The sequence below is a fragment of the Triticum aestivum genome, chromosome 4A (genome assembly GCF_018294505.1).
Source record: "Triticum aestivum cultivar Chinese Spring chromosome 4A, IWGSC CS RefSeq v2.1, whole genome shotgun sequence".
NCBI lineage: Eukaryota > Viridiplantae > Streptophyta > Magnoliopsida > Poales > Poaceae > Triticum > Triticum aestivum.
This window is the reverse complement of record NC_057803.1, coordinates 15,782,806-15,806,789: the sequence shown is the minus strand read 5'-3', so window position 1 is coordinate 15,806,789 and position 23,984 is coordinate 15,782,806. Positions and strand designations below refer to the sequence as shown.

General features: G+C 44.8%; 1 protein-coding gene across 1 annotated transcript; it reads right to left on the bottom strand.

The window, feature by feature from the left end:
* Positions 1-19,156: 19,156 nt before the first annotated feature.
* LOC123084817 (protein PAM68, chloroplastic) lies at positions 19,157-20,063 on the bottom strand. The gene has a single exon (XM_044506327.1). The coding sequence runs from the start codon at positions 19,970-19,972 to the stop codon at positions 19,337-19,339; it is 636 nt and encodes a 211-aa protein (XP_044362262.1). The 5' UTR covers positions 19,973-20,063; the 3' UTR covers positions 19,157-19,336.
* Positions 20,064-23,984: the final 3,921 nt, after the last annotated feature.

Genomic DNA, 23,984 nt, shown 5'->3' with positions numbered 1-23,984 from the left:
TTTGTCAAAAATTCCATAACAATTATTTGTTAAGAAACACAACATCACTTTTGTGCAAAGATGAGCATTAGCAATTATAACAACACTAATTCAGCATTTTTTTAAATGCTATCCTATTTATGAAAAATATCAAATGAATTCTTCTGGTCTCCAAAATATGACACTGTCTAAGATCACCAGGGAATAAAAGGGCCACGTCTCATATTTTTCCTAATTTTTTTGGATGCTCCAATAAATCATTTCCCCTCTCTGTTTTAAATTAAAAGAAAAAAACAGAATAAAGAAAGGGTAGAGGCTTACCTGGCCTTTGGGCCGCAGCTGTTCCCAGCCCAGTCCACCTAACCGCATCGTCGTCCTCATCGACACGGCGACAGCAGCCTCGCTGTCGCGCATCCTGCGGTCCCCAACGCCGTTAAGACCTGCCCCGAGTCCGTCTCGCCCTCCCACAAACCTTAGCTACCCATTCGCCCCCGCGCGTGTCTCCCTTTCTCGTTCCCCACCTCACTCGAAACGCTCGCCGCCGTCGCCGCTCGATTCCATGGCCACCGTGCCTCCAACGCCTCAATCTGGTGCTCACCGTCTTCCTCATCATCGTCTACGTCGCCTACGCCATCGGGATCGAGTCGAGCGCCTCTACTCCGACCAGAACGAGCTCGTCTTCAACCTTCGGATCACCGGCGTTCGTCGCCGATTTCGGCTAAATCGCGCCCTCCCCGAGCTCAGCTCCCGCCTCTCCTCCCTCTCTCCGTTAGCTCGCCCACTTTTTTTAGCCGCCGATGCCATCGACGACCAAACACCCCGCCGCTCGCTGCTACCTCCTGAGCATGTGTTGGTTTTCCCTTGAAGAGGAAAGGGTGATGCAGCAAAATAGCGTAAGTATTTCTCTCAGTTTTTAAGAACCAAGGTATCAATCCAGTAGGAGACTACACGCAAATCGCCTAGTAGCTGCACAAACAAACAAGAACTTCGCAACCAACGCGATAAAGGGGTTGTCAATCCCTTCACGGTCACTTATGAAAGTGAGATCTGATAGAGATAATAAGATAAATATTTTTGTATTTTTGTTGTATAGATTGAAAAGTAAAGATTGCAAAATAAATAGTAAACTAGAATTGTAGATCGGAAACTTATATGATGTAAAGTAGACTCGGGGGCCATAGGTTTCACTAGTGGCTTCTCTCAAGATAGTATATATTACGATGGCTGAACAAATTACTGCCGAGCAATTGATAGAAAAGCGCATAATTATGAGAATATCTAGGCATGATCATGAACATAGGCATCATGTCCGTGTCAAGTAGACCGAAATGATTCTGCATCTACTACTATTAGTCCACACATCGACCACTATCCAGCATGCATCTAGAGTATTAAGTTCATAAAAACAGAGTAACACATTAGGCAAGATGACATGGTGTAGAGGGATAAACTCAATCAATATGATATAAATCCCATTTTTTTATCCTCGATGGCAACAATACAATACGTGCCTTGCTGCCCCTGCTGTCACTGGGAAAGAACACCGCAAGATTGAACCCAAAACTAAGCACTTCTCCAATTGCCAGAAAGATCAATCTAGTAGGCCAAACCAAACTGATAATTCGAAGAGACTTGCAAAGATAACAAATTATACATAAAAGATTTCAGAGAGGAATCAAATATTGTTCATAGATAATCTTGATCATAAACCCACAATTCATCGGATCTCGACAAACACACCGCAAAAAGAATTACATCGAATAGATCTTCAAGAAGATCGAGGAGAACTTTGTATTGAGATCCAAAGAGAGAGAAGAAGAAGTCATCTAGCTAATAACTATGGACCCGAAGGTCTGTGGTAAACTACTCACACATCATCGAAGAGGCTATGGTGTTGATGTAGAAGGCCTCCGTGATCGAATCCCCCTTCGGCAGATCGCTAGAAAAAGGTCTTTAGATGGGATTTCACGGGTACAGAAGGTTGCCGCTCCCCCCGATGTTTTCAGGGTATAAGAGTATATATAGGCGAAAGAAGTAGGTCGATGGAGCTATGAGGGGCCCACAAGGGTGGGGTGCGCGCTGCCCCTGGGCACGCCGCCCTACCTCGTGGTCGCCTCATTGCTTACTACCTCCACTCCAAGTCTCCTGGATTGCGTTTGTTCCAAAAAAAGATCATCGTGAAGGTTTCATTCCATTTGGATTTCGTTTGATATTCCTTTTCTTCGAAACACTGAAATAGGCAAAAAAATAGCAATTTGCACTGCGCCTTCGGTTAATAGGTTAGTTCCAAAAATAATATAAAAGTGCATAATAAAGCCCATTAAATGTCCAAAACAGATAATATAATAGCATAGAACAATAAAAAATTATAGATACGTTGGAGACGTATCACTCGTGCTCGTCGCTGGCGTAGCCACAGTGACCTTTGGGTCCTGTGCGTGCCACCGTCACACTCATCGCGTCGCGTAGAGGCCGTCTGGCCATTTATTTGCTCGCTAGCACGCCTGCATCGCCAATCGTCATTGCTCCCGAGCGCCGCCGTCCGCTGACGAGCTCGCCATCGTCGCTACGGTGCTCCTCCGGCCACACCACCGCCGCAGATCACCTCTCCGTCGCATGCTCTTTCCAACGCACCCACGCACGACCCTCTCCATGCTCTGTGCATGTTTTCCGGTGATGTCCGCCACGCGCCGCCGCGCGAAATGGTCACCGGCGTTGCTCCAGCGCCGGTGGGGCCCGCCTCTGGGTCGCTGCCCATGGCCCTCTGGACCCAGTTCACCACGTTGACCGTGGTCAACTTTGCTGACTGGGCACTCACTGCAACTGACACGCCCCCCTCGCATAATTAAACTAATTAAAACATTGTCCTAAATAAAAATAATTAGCTAAACTAATGAGTCACTGACAGAAGGGGTCCAGTCACTAATTACTCTGCTTAAATAAAAATGAACTGTTGTTAGCCCACTGCCAATGACAGGCGGGCCCCACTGGCCAGGTTTGACCTGGTCAGCGCGGCTGTTGATTATTGACGTCACTATGATGTCATCCTGATGCAATATTCCTTTTCTGTTAATTTAAATAGTTTCTAAAAATGTTTAAATCTTTTAAAATTCGTAGAAAGTAAACCGTAGCTCGGATTGAAAAAGTTTATATATGAAAGTTGCTCAGAAAAATCCAACAAATTCGAATACGCGGTCCGTTCATCTGTCACATGCCCATAGCATGCTGAACATGGAACATTCCCCCTCCGGTCATTTGTCTCACACGGGTCCGAAACCGGGAAATCATTCCCGGTTGAATTCCCCCTTCACCTATATCGTGTAGCCATACGTTAGGTCAGACCCGACTCATCATATTGCCATGTTATGCTTTGTGATGCTTTGTTTGCTTTATACTTATTGTTTCTCCCTCCTCTTCTCTCCGGTAGACCCCGAGGCCGATGATGCCTCGGTGATCGACCTCGTCGACGACCCTTCTTTTGCAGCAAAGCTTCCAAGCAAGCAAGCCCCCCTTCAGCATTCCGATATCGCCCATTTCTTTCCCTCTCATGCTCGAACTCCTACTGCTTTTTGTATGATCCTATTCTGATGCATAGCCTGTTTTTGTTACCTGCTTTCATACCTTACCTACTTATTCTAAACTGCTTAGTATAGGTTGATTACAGATCCATCAGTGACCCCCACCTTGTCCCAGTTGCCCCTGCTTTATGTTCGATGACTCAATCGACGTGATCGACGTCCAGGCCCCGACACCGCACATCACCCCCCTTAGTTGTACGACTCTGCAGAGTTACTATCGAGTGTCGAGGGTGATACCTCATCAGCACCTCTGATGTTAACCCTGTAGTGTAGCTATTCGATCGTGGTCATCAAGGGTGATTCCTCCTTGACCACTCCCGATAATGACGCTGTCGTGCAACCCCTCAAGTGTGGACCAACGAGGGTGATTCCTCCAAGTCCACCTTGATGGTTACATCGAGTGGGAATTCATCGAGGGTGATTCCTCAGGTTTCCCCCTTGTTCTTTCAGACACACGGTTACTTTGACTTACCACAGAGCCATGATGACATCGGGTCGGCCCCGAGGGGTACCCGCGAGTGATGTGAAGTTGGGTTGATCTAGAGGATACCCGCAAGTTTTCCACGTGGCACGACCGGGCATTCTTAGCCCTTGCCGCAAGTCTGTGAGACGGGGCGACGGGACCACATATCGTGGATCATTGATCGACCGCACTATCAAGACACTAACGGTTTGGATATTTGATCCGAGTAGGCCTCTGGCCTTTTTCGCACTAACCACCACGTGGGAATAAGTATGGGCACTCTGCGTCGTATGTATCAGCCGAAAGCTCTATGGACGTCAGCGATGGAGCGGCGCGCACCGGGTTGGACTGGAATGTCTCGCTTGTATAAGGGAGGCTAGGTCTGCTCACCGGCCGCGTACACAACGTGCAGGATTGCAAAGGGCGATGGCCCATGACCCCTTCACACTTAGGATGTAGACCGGCGTACATGCCTCTCTGTTGAGCCTAGGTAGGACTGCGGTGTGTTGATTGGCCGAGGCCGGTCATGACCTGATGGTGTGTCCGACCGGAGTTGATCGAGCGTGTTGAGTAAGTTGGTGCACCCCTGCAGGGAAGAAAACATCTATCGATAGCCTGTCCTACGGTAACGGACTCTCGGAGTTGTATCCCGATCGATACAACTAGAACTGGATACTGGATGCTGAGGCATGTAATGGATATTACGGCTCCAAGATTGTTTCTTCGCAGGGAATCGAGGAAGCGATCTCTGGGCGCTAATGTTACAACATGTTTGCTAAATATATACTGCCATTCTATACTCTTCTGAATGCTGCAAGATGCTTGGAGCTGCTTGAAGATGCTAGTCTTCGATAGGCTTGGCTTTCCCCTTCTCTTCTAGCATTCTGCAGTTTAGTCCACAGATACAACCCTTTCCTTTGATACAGATGCATACTTAGTTTAGATCTGATGTAAGTCTTGCGAGTACTTTGAATGAGTACTCACGGTTGCTTTGCTACGTCTTTTCCCCTACACCCGATTGTTGCGACCAGATGACGGATCCCAGGAGCCAGACGACACCACTGATGACTATTACTACCCCGAGGGTGCCTACTACTACGTGACAGCCGCTGATGACCTGGAGTAGTTAGGAGGATCCCAGGCAGGAGGCCTTGCCTTTTCGATCGTTGTTGCTTTTGTGCTAGCCTTCTTAAGGCAGACTTGTTTAACTTATGTCTGTACTCAGATATTGTTGCTTCCGCTGACTATGTGTATTCGAGCTTATGTATTCGAGCCCTTGAGGCCCCTGGCTTGTAATATAAAGCTTGTATTATTTTAATTTGTGTCTAGAGTTGTGTTGTGATATCTTCCTGTGAGTCCCTGATCTTGATCGTACACATTTGCGTGTATGATTAGTGTACGATTAAATTGGGGGCGTCACTAGTTGGTATCAGAGCCGACTGCCTTTAGGAATCCCCCTTCCAAACTCCTTGGCCGACGTCTATAATCTAGGACTCCGATCTCTAGTCATTCCAAAACTTTTTACTAACATGGCTGTGTGTCTTACGGGCCCACGTCGCCATTGGGTGGTATTAGGATGTTTTACTCCTCATCTATAATCTAGGACTCCGATCTCTCTCCTATTTGGGTTAAACGATCTTGCTAACTCTAACTCTAGGTTCACGTAAATACTATCTCCCGGAGAGCCCCTCGGTCCGAATGATCGGTTGTTTCACCAGAACCGAAGACACCCTATGATGTTCTCTCGAGACTATGTGTCATCGCTTTTACAATTCCCTACCACCGATGTATCCTTATGGATAACTACCTACATTTGTCATTCATACATTCACCCCCAGTTAATCTTGTCATTACAAGATACACCGAAATTCTCTCTATTGTTCCGAGAATACTTTGTGCCTACTGCCTTGCAGTTCTTTGCCTCCTGAATACCCCTACGGATAATTTCTCGCACTTATTGAGTATCTGCTCATCCCCAGATGATTCATGTGTTTGACAAAATCCTTTGAAATACTATTCGATCTTCCGAAATCCTTAGAAGCCTATTACTCTTGAAAGTCCCGCGTACCTGCATTATGGTTAATTCCATATTTCTAGTAATCTCTGTTGACATCCTCTGTCGCTATCGTTTTGAGTCTTGTCCGTCCCTTGATCCAATATGTTGCGAATGCTCGCAATCCTGAATCAGATCCTAGGATTCATCCTTCCGGCTCTGACGTCATTTTAAACATGAGCTGGATCTTGACCGATCAAATTGTCGTCGATTGTACCCCTAAGCTTACTCAACTTATCCATCCTTAATTAGAGCGTTTGCTTCTGATTCCTTAATTTGGAAGTCATAATTCCTCTACATTGAGCTTTGAATTAGTCAGTTGTTTCTATCATATGATCTCCTTGCATTCTTTCTCCTTCTAGTTGAGTACCGATGCTCACATCAGATCCCTTGTGGACTCGAGATCCTTTGTTGGATTTCAACCAACAACGTCCTTCATATTCAATAACCTTGTGAGTTTTCCCTCGGATACATAATGCCACTGGTAAATCCTATTCTCTGATTTGATCAACCATGCTCTGTTATCGAGTTGGTAATATTTACTCTTGAAGCTTGTGGTATACGTTTCTAAGATGCCCTGATGGGATGCACCTATGCCTTTTCTAATCTATGTGAATCCAGAATCTACTACGGATTATACTCTACTGGCTTTTCGTCAGATAAAATTCCAACACTACAACTCCTTCGAAAGTGGTTAGTGAATGAAAAGTTGTGCATTGGAGAAGTGGGAGTCGACCTTGAACTTTGTGTTCATGCCCATGGACACGATGTAGATCTTATCATTAACGCTTCTCTTAAATTAATTATTCCTTGGGTATAAGTTCATCTTATATCTGGGATCTGTCCTTTACAATCGTGGTTCCAACCATGATTGTTCTTCTTTGATCCCATTTCTCGGACAAGTTAAAGCACTTGTATTTTGCAAGTCAATACACCAGTCCAGCCTCTACTTTGATCTACCATCGAGTATTACCCCATGTTATCTCGAGATTATCACGGAACTGCATAACTTCTTATGAGTTCTCTATCAAGTACTACATTCTCATTAATTCCAAATTTTTTTGGGTCTGAGTTGTTAAGTCACTCGAGGACAGCCATAACTAAATCTAGTCCGCACTACGATTCAACAACCTCTAAGTAATCTTCGTTGCTTATGAGTTTAATAATCCTTCAAGTCATCCCTAGCCTGATCGGCTACATCATTATCGTGCTAATTTTAACTGTGCTACCTGGTCCTTCTTCTCGGAGCACAATTTTTGACGATGAGCTAACCTTTCGTCGATCTTCCTTGTCTTATCATTTCACCTCAAACAACAAGCTTGATTCCGAGTTGGTGTCATATCTGTGGTTTCAATATCTTATGCTGCATCAGTCCTTTTACTTGATGTAGTCGTTGTGAAGAATATACCCCCTGAATTATGTGTTTAAACACATTTTCCTTTCCATTGTTCTGTTTAGTCTGATAATCACATTTTCCTTTCCATTATTTTTTAACGTTCTTGAGGTTTATATGATCTAAGCAGTAATAAGTCACTGCTTTTGTAAGCACCTTGGTGTACAACTCTGTCAGTAAGAACCTGCTACTATTGTTGATGACATTCCGGTAACCACCGATGGACGAGAACTTTTCCTATTGGTCCGCCTCGTTCAACGAGCAGGAAGATGGTTCTCTTCATCCCTCGCCCTTGGTACCGATGTTGTGCCGACATAACTGACAGGCTATCCTCTGACATGCCTTACTTACATGGTTATGCAAGATGTCAGCGCCCTTTCCACTTTTATCCCACATGGTGGGTCCATAATCCACAGTTCCACAGGATCGAAACCTGACTCTTCTATACATCCCTATTTTCCAAAAGTTATTGCTTGCGCTTGGCTTCATTTGTAATTCACGAGCCACCTTGTGAGTGATCTATTTTGGTATCAGACGCAATACGTATTCTCATTGCTCTGGACCTCTTTCACACTTTGTTTCAAACATCGAACGATTGTCTATCCGTTTGAAGCTTCTTATTGTACCTTATTACTTCGCTCTCAACGTGTTTTCTTTGTTCAACTCGAGAGATACTCATGTTTTCATTCGTGGGATAACCCCCGATGATTACCCCTTATAACATTCTATCATTGTCAAGCCGCCCCTTTTCCTATTCGTAAGTATGATGGAATTCCCGAAGACAGGATGACGACTTCATAATGATGCTCATATGCAGAAAATTGAAGACATCAACGTTATGGTTCAACCTCTTCGATGAGAGCAGCAAGGAAAGAAGAGCTGTTAGAATTTCGTAACCAATCCTTTTCCCCTTACTGCACCTCTTAAATCTCGGGATGAGATTTCTTGTAGTGGAGGAGATTTGTAACATCCCTAGTGTCATGCTATAGTAACCCTCTGTGATTAAACTAATCATTTTTCCAAACAGTGCTTAATCACCTTTGTTCAATATCCCATTTGAAATTCCAGTCAATTCAAATTCAAGTGAAGTTTGAAGTTGCTCAAAAGTTGCTGGAAAAATGTTCATCATTTTTCAAAAATTCCATAACAATTATTTGTTAAGAACACAACATCACTTTTGTGCAAAGATGAGCATTAGCAATTATAACAGCACCAATTCAGCATTTTTTTAAATGCTATCCTATTTATGAAAAATACCAAATGAATTCTTCTGGTCTCCGAAATATTTGTGACACTGTCTAAGATCACCAGGGAATAAAAGGGGCACATCCCATATTTTTCCTAAATCCTTTGGATGCTCCAATAAATCATTTCCCTTCTCTGTTTTAAATTAAAAGAAAAAAACAGAATAAGGAAAGGGCACAGGCTTACCTGGCCTCTGGGCTGCAGCTATTCCCAGCCCAGTCCACCTAGCCGCATCGTCGTCCTCATCGTGCGCTGTCGCGCGCGCTCGACAGTTGCCTCGCTGTCACGCATCCCGCGGTCCCCGATGTCGTTAAGACCTGCCCCGAGTCCCTATCGCCCTTCCGCAAATCCTAGCTACCCATTCGCCCCCGCGCGCTGCTCCCTCTCTCGTTCCCCACCTCACCCAAAACGCTCTCCGTCATTGCCGCTTGATTCCATGGCCACCGTGCCTCCCGCGCCTCGATCTGGTGCTCACCGTCTTCCTCGTCATCGTCTGCGTCGCCTACGCCATCGAGATCGAGCCGAGCGCCTCTACTCCAATAGGAACGAGCTTGTCTTCAACCTTCGGATCTACCCCGGGTTATCCTGCCTGTATGCGAGATGCTTCTCCATCAGGTAATCCTGATTGACCTGCCGAACTCTTAACAGTCAATCTTTTAAACAAGACCCTGAACTCATTAAGGTTAAAACGCCGGTTTCTCATGAGAGGGAACGGTTTACGAAAAGCAAGGAGAAGCTCAGGCTAATAAAGCCGCCTTCCTTGAAACTTGGATAAATCGGCCTGTGATGCACGATGCTACTCTGACCCCGCATACTCCTGATAAGTCTATCTTTAAATAAGAACTGAACTTATCTGGGTTAAAATGTCGATTGGGTAATGTGAGTGTCGGCTCACGGAAAGCGCGTACCTTCCAATGGCTAATGCTAGTTTCATTGAAGAAGATATTTTGGCTTGGCGGCCTATGAAAGCCTTGCATTTTCTGTTGTTTGTTGCTTTGAACGTCTTTTTGAGATTTTTTCTTGTGACATAGTAATACATGGTTTTTTTGACCAAAGAACAGTAGGGCAACAACCCTAATGTATGTCATTTTTCATTAAAACAAAGAAACAAATAAGATGGTCTTACAATGGTTGTTGGGGAGACAACCAGAAAAGGGAGAAATACAATAAAAGATGAAAAGAGAAGAAAAGGTAATCTAAATTATTGAAATTAAATGTTGTCAATCCAAGATGACATGCCATCTTTCAGAGATGGTTTAGCTCTCATCATGGTAATCTTGAAAGATCTGATGAAATCATACTTGCATTCATTAATTGAGCAAGGTATCCCCTCAAATATCATCCCATTTCTTTGATTCCAAATGCTCCAACAGCCCACTATCATAATTTCCATAAAATGTTTGATTTTGTATCTGTGATTGGCATCCATGATCATACTATGAATATCCAAATCTGAATTCCATTCAAATCCAATATCCCACCAGAAACCTTGACTAAATGGGCAAGTGAAGAGGAGGTGCATTCTGTCTTCCATGTCTTCTGCATTACATAACACACATGTAGTGGAATCAAGGTGCATGCTCTTTCTAGTTAAAAGGTCACATGTATTTATCCTGTCATTAAGCATAAGCTAGCAGAAAAAATTATGTTTAGGAAGGCAACATGATTTCCATATCCACTTAAAAGTATCAGCAACATCTTCACCCTTCATAAGAAATTGATAAATCATCCTGGTCATGCTTTTGTTGTTGCTCCAATTGAAATTCCAAATGTCATGCTCTTGGTTGTGCCTGATGGCATTTAATTCATCAGAAAGTTGATGAAATTGCTGATGTGCTTGAATGGATAGGGGTAGTTGAAATAAACTATACAAATTATCCATATCCTTGGCATCCTTGATAGATATATTTTCATTATAAGTAAATGAGTGTAGCTCAGGATACTTTAGCTTCCTAATATCACCATTCCATTTATCCTCCCATAGCATATTGGTATCCCCAGTTTTAATATCACCAGTTGTCATATCTCTGAAGTAATCATACATTTTCATGCAATCTCTCCACCAGAAAGAGCCTTTGTTTCTGTTAGCATGAGGAGCTTCATTATTCTGATAATGGGCCTCCCAAATTAGTTTAACCCAAGGTACATCCATCTTGTTATAAAATCTGTAAAGATGCTTAATAAGTAGGGCTTTGTTTTGTTCTCTCAAATTCAAAACACCAAGACCCCCTTGATTTTTTGGTTTGCATATAATCTGCCAGCTTGCCAAACATTTGCCACCTTTATTAATATCATTTCCATACCATAAGAAATTTCTGCTTGATTTATCAACATGATCTAGGATGGTGATATGCACTTTGAGAGAGCACATGGCAAATATTGGCATTGAAGCAACAACTGAATTGATGTAAGTAAGTCTGCCAGAATAATTCATGAATCTAGCAACCCCAGCTAATCTTTTGTCAATTCTAGATATGACAGGAATGAGATCCTGTACTGATGGTTTTGTGGTGCCCATGGGTAGACCTAGATAAGTGAAGGGGAGGCTCTCCACTTTGCATCCAAATACTATGGCAAGTCTGGTGACCTCTTGATGATTCACATTGATGGGAATCATTGAGGATTTGCTGAAATTAACAAAGAGACCAGTGGACAGACTGAACAGATTCAGAAGGTAATTGAGGTGGTTTAGCTGGTCTTCATTGGCAGGCATAATCAACAAAGTATCATCAGCATACTGAATGATTGGATAATCTTGACCATATACATGATTTATAGGAAGAGCTAATTATCCATTTGACCAGGCAGCATTAATAACCGTTTGAAGAAGATCTGCAGTAATAACATATAATAAAGGGGAATGACGATCCCCTTGTCTGACCCCTCTCTTGCAGATGATTTTTTCCCAGCCACTCCATTAAGTAGGACAGAAGTAGATGCAGTTTGGAGAATATTTTCTACCCACTTGATCCATCTAGGTCCAAAATCTTTGGCTCTGAGCATAGCAGTAATGGTTTTGTATTCCACCTTATCAAATGCCTTTTCAAAATCTAATTTTAGAATGATGATGGGTTCTTTTGACTGATGGCATAAATGGAGATATTCAAAAGCATAACCCAAACAATCTTGAATATTTCTACCTTTGATAAACCCATACTGATTCTGATGTATAACTGAGGTAATAATTTTCTGAGCTCTATTAGCCATAAGCTTAGTAATAATTTTTAAAGGAAGACTGACCAGGGAAATAGGTCTATAATCATTCATATTGACAGGGTTTGAAATCTTTGGAATAAGAGTAATGAAGGCAGTGTTGATACTCTGAATGTCACTGTTCCCTTCAAAAAATCCCAAATCATAGTGTAAATATCTTGTTTAATTATATCCCAGCATTTTTTAGGAATGCACCATTGAAGCCATCTGGTCCTGGTGCTCTATCAGATGGAATATCCTTAATCACTTGATCAATCTCCTCCATAGTGAAAGGGGCTTCAACTTCAGAGAGGTCAGATGGTTGAATAAGTTCCTCCATGTTAAATAACATATGTGGATCAATTGACTTGCCCAGTCTGTCTTTGAAAGATTTCCATATGATAGCAGCCTTATGATCATGGTTTTGGACAGGATTTCCATCTTCATCATTGATAGAAGTAATGAAGTTTTTTCTGTAACTCTGGGTAGCCATGGCATGGAAAAAATTGGTATTCTCATCATCCAGTTTCACACACCTCATTTTAAATCTTGTTTTCCAATATACTCTTTTCACTTCCATTAATTTGGAAATGTGCCTCCTCAATATAGTCCTGAAATTGGCTTCCATAGTGCTGAGAATTCTTTGATCTTCAATGCCATCCAACATAGATAAAACATAATTACAAGAAGAAATGTTAGTGTTATATATGACATTCTGAGTCATATATGACATTAACCCGTGTTCATTAACCCTGCCTGGTCTTCGACTATAAGTCGCCAATATGAGATGAGATAGAATCCGGTGTTTATTAGCCCGACATGGCTTTTGACTATAAGTCGCCAGTTTGAGATATGATCCGGTGTTTATTAACCCGGCCCGACTTTCTTTATAAACCGGCAATTTCTGATAATTACCAGTGCTCAAAAATTTGGGTTATCACCCCTACTGCACTGCCTTGGTAAACCAATAGTGTGATCAAATATCACAGGTATGATATATTTTAAATTATATGGTTATCATTCAGTCCAGTTTTGGTTATATAACTATGATTACCATGGCTTGAGCAATCAAAATCATGCTATTGCATGCCTACGGGTCAACACCCTCGACAGATTATATTATTCAAATCTTGAATAGCCAATATGGCTGGATTTTTTATGGTTATCAATAACCAATATTATGATTGAGGTTTTCAAAGTCGCTTCAGCGCAATGGATATTATTTTATCAATGGATATAATTTATTCTACAATTTAAGGAGTAGTCCCAAGTCGCTGCAGGCTTACGACCCGGCACTTGGGGGCTACATTATTCAAGTTGAGATTACATCAAATACGCAAGTCTCATGTCACTGCAAGCATGCACCATGACACTTGGGGGCTAATGCAAAGTCATTTTTACTGGCCTTATTGAAGACCCGACTCATTACATCATAATGAGCCGGCCCTTGGGGGCTACCAATTGCTCTTGTCAACAATTCAAGGTACACAAGTCTTATTCCATTATATTGAAGGGTCCACTGCTCAGTTGGTAAAGCACAAAGCTCTTAACCTTGTGGACGTGGATTCAAGCCCCATGATAGGGGTTACATCATATGATGTTCTTTTCAAAGAAGTATATATAAAGTCCCAGCTCAATATTATCTTACTGAGCCGGCCCTTGGGGGCTACACATTGTTGTTCAAGTCTACATGATCATATTTATAAAGTCCCTGCTCATTATTGCATAATGACCCGGCCCTTGGGGGCTACACTGGTTGAAGTTTTTATGAGTATAAGGCAATTACAAGTCCCAGGTTGCTGCAAGCATGACAACCCGACACTTGGGGGCTGCATATATGGAGTATTCAGTCTTTACTAGTGACTAAGATGAACAACATGGATTTCTTCAAAGTGCCAATATTCATATTGAAGCAAGTCTTAAGTCATCACTTTGTTCTTCTCAAGACTTGGGGGCTACAGGTAATATGGATATAAGGGAGAAATATCTTCCAATTTTGAGTTTTGAGCAAACCAGATTGACCCGGTGTCTGCAACAATTATGACCCGGCGTCACCAACAATCATGACTCGGTGTCACCAATAACTATGACCCGGCATCGGCAACAATTATGACCCGATGCTATCAATATTTACAAACCGGATATTTTGGCAATGATAAACCGGCAAGTTCTACAAGCCGGCTGAAAATCAGATGAGTATTTCAAGACCAATATTTTTGTTAAGCATTGGGAGTTGAATCAAATATTCTTCACAATATATTTCTATGAGAAGCCAACGTCAGCAAATTGATTATGAAGCTGGCCTATTGACCCAGATTTTCTAGAAGGAGGAAATGACAAGGACTTAAGGATGATCAGGTGCCGACTTACAAATTTTTAACCCGAAGCACAACCTGTCAAATTTGTTCTTGTGTTTATTTTGTAGGATCAGTTTAACATGGATAAATCCAAATTAAACTGGGGGCTAATGTCGGGGATATACCCCGCGGTGTAACCTGGCTGGATGTATGACCCAGATGGATCTTGGCGACTCACTGGTGACCCGCCCGGAGCTTGGCGAATAACGGGTAACCCGCCCGATCTTGGTGGCTCATTAGTAACCTGGCAGGTGTTTCAGATGGATGACAAGGCCTAGAAGACCGGCTCATGTTATGGTGGGCCGGCTTAAGAGGAAAGGCATAAGGAATATTCTCCTACAAAGGAAGCAAGACTAGGACTCCACTTGTAATAGAGTAATCCTAATCCTACTAGGACTAGTCATGTAACCCGCCCCCTCAACATATATAAGGAGGGGCAGGGCACCCCAAGAGGGAGAGGTTCCACAGATTTCACAAGTTAGGTTTAGACAGACAAGTCAATAGCTCTCGAAATAGAGCACCCCTATAATCGTGATCATCATCATCAATATCAATGAAGCAGGATGTAGGCTTTTACCTCCACCATGAGGGGCCGAACCTGGGTAAAACCTCGCGTCTCTCGATTCCGATCAACCCCTCTCAAGCTACCACATAGATGCGTTGGCCTCACAACTAAGTCCTCACACTAGGACATCTGCCGTGACAATTCCACGATAGCCGGCGTTCGTCGCCGATTCCGACTACCTCGCGCCCTCCCCAAGCTCACTACCACTCCCTACGGCTCTGCTGTGAGCTCCTGCCTGTCCTCCCCCTCTCTGTTAGCCCGCCCACGTTTCGTAGCCACCGATGCCACCGACGACCGAACACTCAGCCGCTCGCGCTCGTAGCCGGCATAGCCACGGTGACCTTTGGGTCCCGTGAGTGCCACTGTCACGATCATCGCGTCACGTAGAGGTCGTCTGGCAATTTATTTGCTCGCTAGCGCGCCCGCATCACCAATCGTCATTGCTCCCGAGCGCCGCCGTCCGCCGATGAGCTCGCCGTCGTCGCTACGGTGCTCCTCCGGCCACACCACCGTCGCAGATCGCCTCTCCGTCGCATGCTCTTTCCAACGCACCCACGCGCGACCCTCCCCATGCTCTGTGCGCGATTTCCAGTGATGTCTGCTGCGCGAAATGGTCGCCGGTGTTGCTCCGGCACCGGTGGGGCCTGCCTCTGGGTCGCTGCCCGTGGGCCCCCTGGACCCAGTTGACCACGTTGACCGTGGTCAACTTTGCTGACTGGGCACTCAGTGCCACTGACACGCACCCCCCGCATAATTAAACTAATTAAAACATTTTCCTAAATAAAAATAATTAGCTAAACTAATGAGTCACTGACACGTGGGGTCCAGTCACTAATTACTCTGTTTAAATTAAAATGAATTGCTGTTAGCCCACTACCAATGACAGGTGGGCCCCACTGGTCAGGTTTGACCTGGTTAGTGCGGCTACTGACTGTTGATGTCACTATGATGTCATCATGATGCAATATTCCTTTTCTGTTAATTTAAATAGTTTCTGAAAATGTTTAAATCTTTTAAAATTCGTAGAAAATAAACTGTAGCTCAGATTGAAAAACTTTATATATGAAAGTTGCTAAGAAAAATCCAACGAATCCGAATACACGGTCCGTTCATCTGTCACATGCCCCTAGAATGCTGAACATGGAACAATCCCCCTCCGGTCATCTGTCTGACACAGGTCCGGAACCGGGAAAACATTCCCGGTTGAATTCCCCCTTCACCTATATCGTGTAGCCATACGTTAGGTCACACTCGGCTCATCATATTGCCATGTTATGCTTTGTGATGCTTTGTTTGCTTTATATTTATTGTTTCTCCCCCATCTTCTCTCCGGTAGACCCCGAGGCCGATGATGCCCCGGTGATCGACCTCGTCGACGGCCCTTCTTTTGCAGCAAAGCTTCCAGGCAAGAAAACTCCCCATGAGCATTCCGATATCGCCCATTTCTTTCCCTCTCATGCTTGCATTAGAACTGCTACTACTTTTTGTATGATCCTATTCTGATGCATAGCCTGTTTTTGTTACCTGCTTTCATACCTTACCTGCTTATTCTAAACTGCTTAGTATAGGTTGGTTAGAGATCCATCAGTGACCCCCACCTTGTCTCAGTTGCCCCTGCTTTATGTTCGATGACTCGATCAACGTGATCGACGTCCAGGCCCCGACACCGCACATCAACCCCCTTAGTTGTACGACTCTGCAGAGTTACTATCGAGTGCCGAGGGTGATACCTCATCAGCACTTCTGATGTTAACCTTGTAGCGTAGCTATTCGATCGTGGCCATCAAGGATGATTCCTCCTTGACCACTCCCAATAATGACTCTGTCGTGCAACCCCTCAAGTGTGGACCAACGAGGGTGATTCCTCCAAGTCCACCTTGATGGTTACATCGAGTGGGAATCCATCGAGGGTGATTCCTCAGGTTTCCCCCTTGTTGTTTCAGACACACGATTACTTTGACTTACCACAGAGCCATGATGACATCGGGTTGGCCCCGAGGGGTACCCGCGAGTGATGTGAAGTCGGGTTGATCTGGAGGATACCCGCAAGTTTTTCACGCGGCGCGGCCGGGCATCCTTAGCCCTTGCCGCAAGTCCGTGAGACGGGGCGACATGACCACATATCGTGGATCATTGATCGTTAGCGCACTATCAAGACACTTACGGTTTGGATATTTGATCCGAGTAGGCCTCTGGCCTTTTTCGCACTAACCATCACGTGGGAATAAGTATGGGCACTCTGCGTCGTATGTATTAGCCGAAAACTCAACGGATGTCGGCGATAGAGCGGCGCGCACCGGGTTGGACTGGAACATCTTGCCTTGTATAAGGGAGGCTATGTCTGCTCACCGGCCGCGTACGCAACGTGCAGGATTGCAAAGGGCGATGGCCCATGACCCCTTCGCATTTAGGATGTAGACCGGCATGCTGGCCTCTCTGTTGAGCCTAGGTAGGACTGTGGTGTGTTGATCTGCTAAGGCCGGTCATGACTTGATGGTGTGTCCGGCCGGAGTTGATCGAGCGTGTTGGGTAAGTTGGTGCACCCCTGCAGGGAAGAAAACATCTACCGATAGCCTGTCCTACGGTAACGGACGCTCGTAGTTGTATCCCGATCGATACAACTAGAACTGGATACTGAATGCTGAGGCATGTAATGAATATGATGGCTTCGGGATTGCTTCCTCGCAGGGAGTCGGGGAAGTGATCTGTGGGCGCTAATGTTACAACATGTTTGCTAAATATATATTGCTATTCTATACTGTTCTGAATGCTACAGATGCTTGGAGCTGCTTGAAGATGCTAGTCTTCGATAGGCTAGGCTTTCTCCTTCTCTTCTGGCATTCTGCAGTTTAGTCCACAGATACAACCCTTTCCTTCGATATAGATGCATACTTAGTTTAGATCTGATGTAAGTCTTGTGAGTAATTTGGATGAGTACTCACGGTTGCTTTGCTACCTCTTTTCCCCCATACCCGATTGTTGCGACCAGATGACGGATCCCAGGAGTCAGACGACACCACTGATGAGTACTACTACCCGAGGGTGCCTACTATTACGTGACGGCCGCTGACGACCTGGAGTAGTTAGGAGGCTTTCAGGCTGGAGGCCTTGCCTTTTCGATCGTTGTTGCTTTTGTGATAGCCTTCTTAAGGCAGACTTGTTTAACTTATGTCTGTACTCAGATATTGTTGCTTCCGCTGACTCTTGTGTATTCGAGTTTATGTATTCGAGCCCTCGAGGCCCCTGGCTTGTAATATAAAGCTTGTATTATTTTAATTTGTGTCTAGAGTTGTGTTGTGATATGTTTCCGTGAGTCCTTGATCTTGATCGTACACATTTGCGTGTATGATTAGTGTACGATTAAATTGGGGGCATAGTGACTGCTACCACGGGACCTTGAAACTGGACCTAAGCAGTGTGTTCCAGGGTGGTGGCGACATAGAGGATGAGCGCGGTGGCCCTAAAGTCGGGTGCAGTCTGTGAATGAAGATATGTCAAATGACACTACATCTCTTGAAGCTATCCGATAAATGGAGAACGTAGGCTGTAGCCAAAACTGAAGTTAGTGACCTCAATTGCTGTCACATGAAGAAACTTAGAGCAGGAAAATGTATATGTAAGAATCAACTCGGGGTGGCAAACACTACCAGCAGGAAACATTTTAAGGGCTGGTTCGTTGCAGCAAGGTATGCAACATTATAATGCTAAGCTACTCACTTGGACAATGAGATCATGAATTCAACTCTTATGAAAATTGAAGGACTGGCAAATTCTTGTACAATCTCGACGCAGATACATTTGACAGGAGAGATGAAACAACTCTGAATCTGAAGAGCAATGGAAGTAGAAATCAGCAACTAGCTGTGGCCTGTAGCTTGTTCACCACCATCAGACAATCTGAAGCCAGAATCATCACTCGTCGATAGCCTTCCGACACAGCAAAATGCAGACCTTTGGTCAAAGCCGCTATTGCTTCAGCCAGTTCTTGGATGATGACCCCTTGAAGAGTCTGGACAAACTGAGCCAGGACATCACACTCCCACACCCATCATTTGATCATCAATGAAGTAGTAACCATCTTGGCACTAGTGATGATGGCTCACACCTAGAGGTAGACACCGGGGAAACAAGACGCTGTTGGATCATATCAATATAAGCCTCCTGATCTTATGCACAACCCTTTGCGGTACAGGACCGCCTTTGCTGTTCCGAGCCTCGTTGGGTGCGTCCCGTGGGAATTGATATGTAACAGCAGTAGCAGTGGATGTTTCTTCCTTTTGACTAGAGTTATTTTGACAGTAATTATATGCTTTGGATTATGCCGTAATGAATGATTTCTACTTATGCTGCTCCGTCTCTTACTGATGAGTGACTGGCCAACAAAATCTCATTGTATTACACACACACGCTCACAAGAACATCTACAGCTACGTACAGGCGTACAGCAAGAAGAAGAAATTGTGGGAGACAAGAGTACTTAAGCTTAACCGAGTTACCACCACAGCCTATGATCATCGTCCCCGGCGAGGAGGGCTCGGAGGAGGGGTGCCCCGGAAGGACTCCCAGAAGACGGGCCAGTTGCGGCGGGCCTCGTTCCAGCCGAGCAGGGAGCCCTCTCTGGCGGGATCCCAGCTGGCTGACACGATGCCGTAGCTCACGCCGGCCAGCGCCGCCCCGAAGAAGACGAAGGACAGCCCGTAGGGGATGAAGCTCGGCACGTCCACCTTCGCCACCTTCTTCAGGTAGTAGAACGCCGGGAAGAAGGCCAGCCCCAGCGCCAGCGGGATCCCCACCGACGCCCCCACCCGCCGCATCATCCGGTTCGTCACCACCTCCGGGATCGCCACGTCCCTCTCGTCCTCCTCCTCATCATCGTCCTCCTCGTCGTCTTCGTCTTCTTGGTCCGCCGGGAGCTGCTGCTGATCCTGCTTCTTGTCGCCGCGCCGCTTGCTCTTCTTCCCGGGCCGGCCGATGGTGATGACTTTGGGCTCCGCGGCGTCGCCCCTGGAGTTCTTGTTCCTGCGGGCGTGCAGAGGGCGCGCGCGGCTGTGGGGAGTGGCTGCCCCGTGGAGGCGGAAGATAGAAGTGGGGCTGCAGGGGAAGGCAGCGGCGGCATGCGCGCGCGGCGCAGAGAGCGGCAGCTCCATGGCGAGAGCTAGCCCCGTTCCGGGTCACTGGCAAGAGGACATCTTATCTCTAACACGCACGCGGGGACGGAGACGGACGGCCTAGAGCAGCCAGAAGCCGAAGTCCAGATTTTCAAAATGGAAAAATAGAGAAATATACCTTTACTTTATGTTCAGAGAAGGATTTTTTTAAGAAAATATACATTTTTAATAATTTTGTATTTTTTGTGGGGTATAATCTTGTATTTACTATAACCTATTTATCGAATCTAGTTTCAGTACCAAAAGAACCAAACCATCTAAGCTTGATCACCACATCTCGAAAATGCATAGATTATATCAAAGGTTCAACCCCTTCCCTCCTCCTCCACATCCCGGGTGAAAGCTCAAAATTCCTTGGATTGGACGGCGAGAGTGCTCCAACGGCATCATTTTTTTCTTGAAGAAGCTGCCCTAGGACTTTGGTTGGGTGGGCGAACCTTCGGTGTGGGTGGTCGATTGCCGGCGTATCTTTAGTGCTAATCATGTTCAGCGGCTTGAGGTCTCTGTCTTGGTCTTGGCTAGAGGCGACGTCGACGTCGGTGGTTTGTTTCGCAGGGTGAGGTGACCGTGCTTGTGGTCCGCTTTCTGGCACCGTGTTGGCCTTGTTCATACTTGCTCGAGGGTCAGCATTACTACCACCGACCGCGGCGTCCTTCAATCCCAAAGGTGCGAGGGTGGGGAGGCCTCTTCGGAGGTAGAGAGGTACGGGGGTGCCTAAATGGTTGGCCTCAAGGGAGTTGACGGAGTGAGGTCTTCCTTTGGCGGCGGGCGGCTCACCTGACTTAGTTTCTTCGATGGCTTGACCTCGGATTCGCCGAGGGCTCCAATGCTCAAGTGTTCTTGGTGCATTCAAATCATGTTAGCTGTTATTTAGCATCTTGTATCTTTTGATGTTTCTTTTCTTTTCCTTTTTTGATCGATTTATCAGCTTTATATATAAAGCGGGGTGGCAACCTTTTGCAGTACAAAAAATAAACAACATTTGAAGCGATTGATGGGTACAACAATATCACGCACGTCCCAACAATTTCAATATAAAGGGGACCAATAAAAGATGTAAAACATTGAGGGGGGCAAACATAAAAATTTAGAGCATTTTGAGCTAACAAATATGGGGTTGTTTGACAAGAAGTTCACCATGGGGCAGCCATGGCCCCAGCACCCCCATCCCTCCAGCTGTATTACTGCGTCCTAGTGCAGTCAACGAAAACATAGAAGAGAAACCTTAGAAACTAGGGGCAGGGAAATCAAATTGTTTGAAAAATTATAGTACACATTAGGCAATTTGAAAACATGTATTAACGCTAGGTAAGTTCTTGAATTCTACATAGTGAAAAAAATATATTCATTGAAATCAAATGAGATGATGATTTTCCATGGGCACTCACAAAGTGTTTTCTAGCTTTTTTAGATCGAAAAGGTTAATTGGTGGACGCATCAAAATCTGTAAGAAGTCCAAACGAATTCAAACTTGTCTGATGGTATCCTAAAGTCGCGATCATCCCATTGTCTACCGCGCGCTCGAGAAAGTCTGAATCCTTGTTGGCTCGCATTATGCACGCCCTTGTAACGTGTAGGCTGAGGGAAACAACCACAACACCCAACCTCCTTTGATGTTCACAAAAGAGAAACTAACTTCCTAGTGGAGGGAACTGACACACAACATAGTACTAGTGTACAAAAGTGATTTTTGTTGGTTCTTTTTCATGCGGGTTTCACATAATTTGGTGTACCCTGTAAACACTTCATCAATATTGAGGACAATGCTGATGATGGGTCAGTAAGGGCCTTTATAGGAAATGTAGTTGGAAAGGTAGGGTTGTCGGTCACAAAGAGGGTGTCGGGGCATCTCGATGTACAAACCTACCATATCATTGTAGTGCTTTAGCGTGACTTTTGCATGATGCCTCGAGGTTGAGTTGGATGCCAGCGATTCTCGCCAAATCCAACGGGTGTGGTATACCCAGCTGTTGTAACAATCATGTAGTTACGAAGTTGCATATGCTACAGGTATGAACATGCCAACCATTTCAGTTAAAGAACTACACCGCCCATGTTATAATTACCAACACAGTGATTAAGTAGTTATCAGGTTGCGCGTGCTAAAGTTATCAACATAGTAATTATATAGTTACCATACCACACTTGTTATAGTTACCAACACAATGAATATGTAGTTACCAGGCTGATCAGGCTAAAATTACTAACATAGTGATTTTGTAGTTATCAGAACGCTCATGCTATAGTTATCAGGTTATTCATGCTAAAGTTATGAGGCTACTCATGCTAAAGTCATCAGGCTTCTCATGTTATAATTACCACACCATATTGCTATATCAAGTTACTCATGCTGAAGTTACCACGCTTCTCTTATTAAAATTACTAGCCTGCTCATATTGAAGTTACCAAGCTGCCCATGCTATAATTATCAGCCTTCTCAGGCAATAATTACCATAATTACCAGGCTGCTCTTGCTATAGTTATCAACATAGCAATTATGTTGTTATCAGACTGCTCATGCTATAGTTGCCAACATGATGTGAATATATTTACCAGTTGCGCGTGCTACATTTATCGAGTGTGTTAGATCACATTCACCATTGTAGTAATCATGTAGTTACATGGTAGTTGCGGCGAGGTATAATTTTAGAATCAACTATCCACAAGTAGTTCGATAACCTACATAGTGTTCATGGGTAATAGAACATTAACATCTATGGGTAACTCTTGTAATACCACTTTCAACCTACAAAACATTGAAACCTTGCAAAAATTCCAACTTTTAGTGCCCAGTAATTTCAATGTAATCAACATGGTAACATATGTACATATCTAATAACTTACGTACCCCAAACATGGTAACTTTTGACCCCCAAAAAATTCATTGAAATATATCAATATGGGATCTAATTTTGAATGTCCTATACTTTTTTGCTAGGCTTGCAACAATGTTAGTATTATTTTTTTCTAGGCCTGTCGCAATCTTAGTACTTTGTTGCTAAATTTCATTCATAGTTTTCTATGGCATGGTGTTTATTAAGAGTTTCAGAGACAGAGAAACACATACATTGCTTGATCCATACATAACGCTGAGATGTTCAAGTTTACCAATACTAGATATTCAAGTACTAGATAAACAAGTTCATACATAATTGTCAATGACAACATAGATTCATACAAAATGATCAAGGTAAAGGAATCTCATCCAACGAACCCTTGTAGCTGGTTGTGGATGCATGTTAGCCTACCTCCTCGCCCAATGGATTATATAGTCGAATGAATGACTGTCTCCAGTAGGCAACACCTGCTCATACTCTTGCTCGGTGCAGAACTCCAGTATCCTGTTGGACAACCGACGCTTGTAATCCAGTGAGTTGCTGGCCGTGACTCCCTCTGCCTATGCATCAGTGCCCTAGGCACCCTCACCTCCATGGTCTCCTCTTTTTCCTCTATCAGGTCACCAAGATCTGGATCCATCCTGCTAGGGTTTGTAGCAGTCAGCTGGTGACTGAGGAAACCGGGTAGTGGATGGGACTGTTGGGAGGGGTGGGGTTTTATTAGCAAGGCTTGGGTGGTTGGGGTAACTTTTGTGTCGGGGGGATGGACCCCGGGCAGGAAACGGAATCCGGATCCTTTTCAAAAACATCGGGGCCAGCAACGGCCCTCAATCCGGCTCGCCCTGGCCGGATTCCCAGCGCAACCCGGCCAGCCGGCTGGTCCCAAGAAGCCAACCTCCAGCGACAAGTAATCATGGCTATAGTGCTCCCTCCTTTGCGTCGGCCCCGCCGGGCGCGACAGTCGTGCCGACCAAGCCACCGCCTAGGGCGGGCGGCGTCCCGGAGGCGCAACCCTGTAGCAAGGCGGTGTTGCTGTCCCATGACATCCGGCACGACGTGCCTGTTAAAACGTAGGATTGTGGGAATACAGCACACCTCCCGTATTGGGTGTGGCTCTTTATATTTATAGAAGTAAACATGGTGTACAATTACAA

Excerpts from the sequence above, each read along its gene's own strand:
- LOC123084817 (XM_044506327.1), bottom strand. The coding sequence starts at position 19,972 with ATGGAGCTGCCGCTCTCTGCGCCGCGCGCGCATGCCGCCGCTGCCTTC.